An 8,347-nucleotide genomic window follows, 5' to 3' on the forward strand; every position below is an offset into this window, starting at 1 on the left:
CTGTACATTTAGTTTTCATAGACTTGGAGGAGTGAAGGGAAGGCTTACTTTGACAAGTGGGACCAGGAAAAATACCTTTAGTTGCACTTAATAGAAAGGCTATATTTGGGGAAATATTTCAAACAATTCTCAGAAAAGTTATTTAACACCTTGTTTTCTCCAGGTAGCTGTAGAAGGCAGGTAGCAGTAAGTTCTGGTGATAACAAAAGGTTGGTAACACCTCAACCTAAATTCTTCAAGAGCAGACAAATAGGTTATGAAATACAGGACAGATTTTGGATGATACTTCTCAATTGTCTGAATTACAGGTGCAATTTAGATTTGTACCATTTGAGCTCAGGGCTGTCTCTGAGGTTTCAAGTATTTTATGAGCAGTGTTATAGAACAGTACAAACAGTAGAGTTCTTTGGATAACTGTACAAGGCTTTTTTTAAAGTACAATATTAACTTTTAATTTTCAAATCTAAATGTTTTGCATTTTCAATATCCTTTTAACTACTTCCCTACCCCCTGCTGTTTATAACTGTTTGTAATTTCAGGTCAATATTAATTTGTTTGAGGTAGAGGGTAGGTGAAGGTGAACTGAGAATTTATTTAGGCTGCTGGGGAAGTGTGTGTGTTTTTGTTTTGTTTTGTTTTTCTAAGGTTAAAGGCTGTTTGAGCTCATATAAAATTCCAAAGTTGCACAAGGAAAATAAAAGAACTTGCAAACTCTGCAGGAAAAAATGTGCATCTTCTGGACTGAACTTTGGCTTCAGCGTGGCAGTTTTTGCCTTCCATGCTCCAGTCCAGACACCCTTAGCTGCTCCATTAGCTTTTTGCTCCCTGCTCACCTTTGGATGTTCCAGTGCTAAACTTTTTCTCCCATGAATCCCAAACTCTTTCTTCTGCATACATACAATAACCAGCCAGTATTCACACCAGGCCTCTGCTGCACTGTTACTAGAATTTCTGTTTGTGATCCAGATCCAAGAATAAACAATTCTACCAAATGTTCATTCGTAGTAATCTTCAGCTTCTCCATGTGTTATTTTTTGGTATTATCTTTAAGAAAGACTACAGTTACAGATTAAATTGTTATGGTTCTTTTTAAAAAGAATAAAACTTATAAGAAATTTAAATGAATGGCACATCTGAAGAAAGTTATTGCAAGTCATATTTACTGTAGTAGATCTAACTTTTCCTAATATGCTATGGGAATACAGCAGACATATTTGGCCCAAAGGTTTAAGAGTGATTATATTTATTATGACAGTACGGCTAGGTAGGTGGTGCTGCTGCAGCCTGAGGGTTGCTCAAACAAAGAAACATCCTTCTTAAAGACTTCTTTATCTCTTTTGAATGGGGAATATTGATTAGAATTACTATTTTGATAGCAGAGGGGTTCTCAAAATTGTTTGCATCCTAAATTGTTGAAAACTACAGATTTTCTCCTGAACCATGCCAATATCTGGCAATTACTCTTAATTGCTGCTGTGCTTTTTATGACTATTACATGAAAAAAAACCTCTTTCTATTTTTGCAATTAATACTTCTGGGAAAAAAATGTGTTTTGGAGGCTTTGTAATATTGCAGATAAACTTCAGCCTAGGTGCTTCAAAGAAGTGATAGATCTTAGTTTGCATGTCTGTCAGAGGAGATGAATTAACTACCTAAAATCTGATCTGTTAGATGCAGAGACATCAATTTGTGAAGACTTATCAAAGCTCCATCATTATGACAGAAGCTCTAAAGTATTGATTCTCAACCAGGATGTCACAAGATCCTTCTAGGTATGCTGTGCAATATTAGCACGGCTAGGTGTGCTAACACCTATACATGGTTCACAAGATAAACCCAGACATTTCAAATAGGAATCCAAAAAGCACCTGTTGTTTTTTGCACAAGAAGCACTGTTCTATTATTTTTCATAGTAAAAAAATTAATGAATGATTAAGAGCTGTCATTTTCCAAGGTGTGTCTCGAGTCAAGCAAGGTTGAGAACCACTGTTCTAAAGATCATCAGGACCACAATTGAACAACATGGTCCAAGATATTCAATTACTACTTTCAGCCACAAGAAAAATACTGTGCTGGAAAAGCAAGTTTCTTCAGCACCCATGCTGAAAAGGTGTTTGACTGCCACCTGCAGTTTGTTGCAAATTAATGCATGCAAACTAAGATTAAAGCAACCCTAATTAATGTCCTGGTTACAATATTTTCAAAGTACTGGAGAAGTCCAGGAACATACTCTCTCCTGAATCATTAGGTTTAAACAAATGTCACTTGAATACTGTATTTGGGAATCAAAAGCATTTTAAAAATTTTCCCGTTAAAAATATACATGCATATAGCCAACTAGTCAGTGGCAGCATCTTAATGAAGTGTCTTCTCTGATACTGGATTATAGAAGACACCACCATTGAAACTATTTTTTAAAAATAAATGTTAGGCTCTAACACAAAGAAACTTATCTTAAGATAAAGATAGTTCACCTTGTCTCTTTAATACTTCTCTATAGATAAATAGCCTAGTTAGAACAAGGTTTAGGTGGATAGTCTTTCTAGTGGTTGGTGTACCAGATTTATCCTCCCTACATGTCCTAAAAAGGACAAAATACTTGATTTCTATTAGCACTTTCTCTGTATTTATATAGGGGGCCTTTTAGTACAGATTCTCATATAACAACAGTCCAAATGTTAACATAAATGTCTCAGAATAAACACCCATCATACAGGTTCCTTAGTTTGCTAAAATCAAAAACTTAAAATGACATTCTGAATTTCCTGTTATACCTACGCTCCCTTTGTAGGCTTATATTATGTTCCTCATTTGTTGTCACTTAGCTAGATTATATATATTTAGTTTTTCTCACAACTTAAACTCTCCAGCCAAGGCCAGCACTACTTTAGGGAAGACCATAGGCCTGCCATCCATAGGTGATTAGCAAATCCCTTCAAGTTGTTCAGCAGCTGCGTTCATTTGGCTCCTGTTGAACACCTCCTTTCCACCTTCTCTGTACTGTGAAGCCATTTTGTCCTCCTAAATAGTTGCTCTCCAGGCGGCCACTCCTTCCTGCATTCGCAGAAATTAAGTGTCTACACAACTGCCCTTGCAGATGCCCTCCCTCCTATTGATCCTCAACCTTGCTGGCTGCTTTAGACATGGTCACTCCCTTCATACAAGGCCTCCAACACAGCAAAATGGAATGAGGACTTGTTTTTGAAGACTGCATTATCAGTGGAAGTAAAGCAATTGGGGAAAGGAGTAAGATTGTCTACCAGTAGAATTGCCAAAATATATAGCATTAATAAAAAATATAGGACTTGAATTGTATAGTCAGGTTAACAGAATTGTGATAAGCATACAGGGGAGGAAACACATGCATAAAGTACTGAGCAGATAAAGGCCTCAGGCTGGTCCATCATTTTCCTGGCTTTTCTTTACATTCCCTTGCTTCCTTTGTATTCCCTTCCCTTGTAGAGCAGTGGTCAGCACCTTTTTCAGGCTGCAGTCTGCAATGATCCAGTTCAGGTCAGAGGTAGGTGGGAAGGTGGCCACTATGACCCAGATGCTGCTGCTGCTTTTCTTCCACAGTGGCATAGGCATAGTGCCTGTTGCTGCTACTTTTCCCTGTGGTGGCACAGGGAAATGGTCCACAACTAAAGCTTCTTCCCATGGCAGGAGGGCAAGTGAGTGCTGCCAAAGCCCCCTGCTGCTGAATGTCACTGAAGCCCCACAACCATGGACCGGATCTAATGGCTTCATGGGCTGGATCTGGCTGCCAACCCCCTGTTCTAAAGCAGTGATTAGAACTAAATCCATTAATCTGTGCACCAGACACTTGAACACACACTACAGTCTTCCTACTTCATGAAATGATAGCTCTATACTTGCATTACTGGAGTATTTAAGTAAGCTGCATTACAAACCCATGCCTACTTTGTCATCCATTACCCATCATAAGTCCACTTTCCTCTTACTACCTCTCATATTTTTCTATTCCATGAGGCATGTGCATTTCAGATTCTTTTTCCTTATTTGCATTACCTTGACTGTTGTGCCAAGTTCCAGTTTTTTAAATGAAAGAACAGAAAAAGGGTAAAAGAAAAAGATAATTCACAGCTTCCCCAAGATGCATAAATTCAAGAAAGAAAAATTTTAAAAATGCCAAGAATTGAATGAATGTACAGATGCTGTTCCATAATCACAGAACTCTTGGTAGGAAGAGGAACTTAATTTGTCAACTTTGCTTGAACTGCTTCTAATCTTTGTCCAGAGGGAAGTAACCCTTCAGTGACAGACCAGAGGAGACGGGACTATTATCTGACATGAACTGCTAGGCTGCAATTTGAGTCTAATGCTGATCAGTACCCCCCACCCACAACAGCCCAGAGCCCATGCACACTGTGGCTCCTCCCCAGCACCACTAACAGCGTACAGCCCCAGCTGACCCTGGCCCAGAGCCTGATCCAGATTCACCCCAGCCAGAGCAGACCAGCTGGAACCAGCATACACAGCCCTGAACGCAGCCCACCCTGCGCCTGCTCCGGACCACCTGCCCATGCTGAGCAGCAGCAGTGGCCAGGCAGAAGCTGTTGCTCAGCATGAGGGAAAAGCAACCCCTCCCCCTCATCATTGCCAAGCTCTTCTTGCCGCAGTCACCCAGAGCCTGAGCCTAGGCTGCCCTACGGCTCCTCTCCACCACCATCACTGCTGCCTCCAGGCCGGCCAGTAGGGCAGTGGTGGCAATGCAGAAGAGCTACAGGTCAGCCTTGGCAGGGGCTCTGGGCAGCTGCAACAAGAAGGGCTTTTTACCCCATGCTGAGCAGCAGCTTCTGCTCAGCTGCTGCCACAGCTGCTCAACATGAGTGGGTGAGTCCAGAGCAGGAGCGCGGTGGACCAGAATTGGAGCTGTGCATGTGGGTTTCAACTGGTCTGGAGCTGGTCCACTCCACCAGGCTGAGTCTGGAGTAGGTGTGGGGCAGGTTGGGGTTGGGGCTATATACATGGGTCTCCACCAGTACCACAGGGATGGAGCCCATGGTGGCAGCATCAAGAAGGAGCTGGTACCTAGAAAGGAAGCCCAGCTGCAGCCCCATTGCATGCTCAGAGAGCAGCAGGATGCACTACCAGCCAGAGAGCACCTGGGCCAGGCAGGACTGAGGGACCCACCGTGGGCCAGACAAAGTCCTTCCCACCCCTGGGCCATATTTTTCCCACCACTGGTCTAATGTCTGGCATTTTTAATATGATGTCTCAACATGAAACAAACTTGAAAATACAAATGTTCAAAATTTTAACAGGATTTCACAATTTAACAGGAAAAGACAGAAAAATCCAAGGAAGCATTTTTAGACTGTATTGCTCAATATAGCCTTCATTCTCAAGGTGTTTGTTTAACTAAATTTGAAGCATTTAACAGGCTTGTACTGGTTTTGCATAAACTTTCATTCATAATGTTTTTGGATAAGGGCAATGGAGACTAGTTCTACAATAGTCAGAGTACTGACCAGAGAGGTAGGAGCCTAGATCAAGACTATTCTTTGTCTGATCAGAAGTGATCTGCAACAGAAAAAACAATTCTGCTTCAAATTAGGCAAAGCAGGGGTTGAATGTGGATCACATCATCTCAGACTACTACCCAAGCCTATCCTCCAGTCCACTCTTGTAATAGGTGAGTCTAAATAAGACACACACACACACACACACACACACACACACTACCACTTTGTTTTTGTTCAGAGTTTTTTGTATGTCTTTAGACATAAGCAAACCTCAGTTTGTCTGCTAGGGCATGTGTACAGTGCTTTCAATCTGAAGTTACTATAATTAAGCCCTGTGAAAATACTGATGCCAAAATCTAAAGAGTTGGTGAATGCAGCCAAGTAAACTCTAATTAAGGAAAACGGGTCTCTACAAATATTTAATGAAGCAGAAGCTAGGCCAGACCAGAGCCAAGATGGATCACAAAAAGAGTACAAAAAGATCCACAAGTTTAACACAAGCCCATTTGGGCTGCTGCTAGCATATACTTTTCTTGATAAGTACTTTTGATTTGTTTAATGGAGAGCTCAGCCTGGAATCTAGCCACTCTATTCTACACACATGGCCACAGGTATAAAAGCAGTATTGCAATAACCACTCTTTTTTAGAGCAAAATATTAATTATTTATTGCCCAGCTCATGCACCTGTTCATTATCTATTTCTATTGTTCTTTCTGTTCAACATACAGGCATACAGAAATGTTGAACCAGGAAGCTCTTGAAGGGATAAAACTTGCCAATATACACAGAGGTATATGGAAAATGCACCAAAATGTAGCAAAAAAGTTTCCAAACCAGATAAGAATTCTCCCCTTCCTCTCCGTCCTCACTTTCCCTCCTATATTCCTCTCCTCCTTCCCACCCCTGAGACTGCTGGGTATAAGGCGGAAACCCCACTGTCACCAGTGTCCATGGGGTAAGAGGAGCCCCAGAGTGGCTCCTGCCTCTCTCCAGCTGGTGCTGCAGTGTGTGGCTGGTCAGGAAGCTGGGCTCAGCCAGGGACAGCAGCAGTCGGGGTAGTGGGCAGGTTCCCCTCTCCCTTCCTGCTCTTCCTCAGTATTCCCTGCAAACCCAGAAGCATTTGCAGAAAAGAAAACCCCACTGCTGTCCCTGGCTCAGCCAGCCTCTCCAGAGCCCCAGCTGAAGTGGGGCAAAAGTGGCCAGATCAGCAGCTCTGTTTCCTGTACCCAGAGGCATAAGTGGAGAGGAAAAGGAAAGGAACACAAGGGGAGGGGAGATGCCACTAAGCACAGAGGGGAAGAGACAGAGTGCTGTAAGGGAGGAGGATTATTTTGAAAGTCTCTGGCTGTTGCTCCCATGGTAGTCTGTCACTGCAGTGAAAGAGAGGGAGGGTGGGAACAGGGGGTGCAGATACCCCTGCAGCTCTGGTGGCCTCTCCTGCACCCCCCATTTCAGAAACCTGAACTTTGCTGACATCATGTACTATTAGACTGCCAAAGTCACCTGAAAGCTCGTGGAATCCATGTTTCTGTTCAGTCAACTCTGTACTACCATATTTAGTTGCTTCATTAACTGTATTATGACCAATAATTCTCAAGCAAGACCTGCACCTCTGTGTTAAATATAGTAAACCTGCATTGTTAGAAATTTCATCTTACCGTAATTTGCAGGAAATTTTTTTTCCCCATGCCCTATTGCTCATAGAAAAACATACACTAAATCTTTTTCAAACTCTTCTCATGTTATCTGTCTGTTCAGCATTAAGTGATATAAATAAATTAAGTTGTTAGCACAGACACTTTTTATTCTCAGCTAAAATTGAATATTCCCACCATCCACATCAAGAATTGTGTAGTATTATGGTTAGCACAGTTGTTTTAATATTATTGCAATAATATTTGCTGGATACTGTTTGAAAATGTATATTTTCACCTAATTATCAATGTTATTTTTATAATCATTTGTGATTTGACAATACAAATGTCTTGTGCTTTGTTCCCTCTCAAAATACAAAAAAAATCCTCCCTCCACTATTCAGGAACATCCACAGGGAGCTGAATAAGGAAAGGGTGCCTCAATTCAAATACAGAGACTTTAAATTTTGTCTTTTCCTACCTGAGCACCCAAACTGGCAACCATCATATGAGTAAGAAGTTTAGCTGCAAACATTGAACTCCTGGTGCAGAAAAGATGTGAAATAATAGCCAAAGTGAAACCTGCAGCAACAGGAAAAAAACGCACAAGATTAATCAGATAGGAATAAATACACTCAGTGTTTCAGACAATTAATTACATTAATTAATTAAAGAACAATCTCCAGAATCCTCATCTCTTGCATGCCATCTTCATGCCTTGTTCTTCCCAGACAAGGAGGAATGCTAAGGCTTGGTCCATGTTTAAGCCTCCCTTAGAGCTGTTCTCAGACTCTGTAATAGTGCAGAATCACCAGGGAATCTCTGACGTTCCTCCCAAATCCTATGGCCGTGTCCAGACAAACGAAGATGTGCAGTGTGTGGCACCACCGACTCATGGATTGAGTCGGTGGTGCCACACACTGCACCTCTCACAGTCAGATGGATTGCAGATTGGCTGAAGGGTCGCACTCAGAGGGTGGTGGTGGATGGGTCATATTCGACCTGGGGGGAAGTGGGCAGCGGAGTCCCCCAGGGCTCAGTCCTTGGGCCCATGCTGTTCAATTTCTTTATCAGTGATTTGGATGACGGGGTGAAAAGCAACCTGTTTAAATTAGCTGATGATACCAAAATTTGGGGTGAGGTGAGCATGCTAGTAGGGAGGGAAAGACTGCAGCAAGACCTGGATAGGTTACAGGGGTGGGATAACAAAAACAGGATGCATTTCA

The 8,347-nt window shown here is 42.0% G+C and overlaps 1 protein-coding gene across 1 annotated transcript in view; it reads right to left on the bottom strand.

The window, feature by feature from the left end:
- Positions 1-8,347, bottom strand: part of ADGRV1 (adhesion G protein-coupled receptor V1) — a 576,350-nt gene that overhangs the window by 290,681 nt on the left and 277,322 nt on the right. Inside the window, exon 83 of the mRNA XM_019518182.1 lies at positions 7,603-7,703. Coding sequence (XP_019373727.1) covers positions 7,603-7,703 — 101 coding nt within the window. The remainder of the gene's footprint in view (positions 1-7,602; positions 7,704-8,347) is intronic.

This window comes from Gavialis gangeticus, unplaced genomic scaffold (genome assembly GCF_001723915.1).
Source record: "Gavialis gangeticus isolate Ggan-Ray unplaced genomic scaffold, GavGan_comp1, whole genome shotgun sequence".
NCBI classification, from domain to species: domain Eukaryota; kingdom Metazoa; phylum Chordata; order Crocodylia; family Gavialidae; genus Gavialis; species Gavialis gangeticus.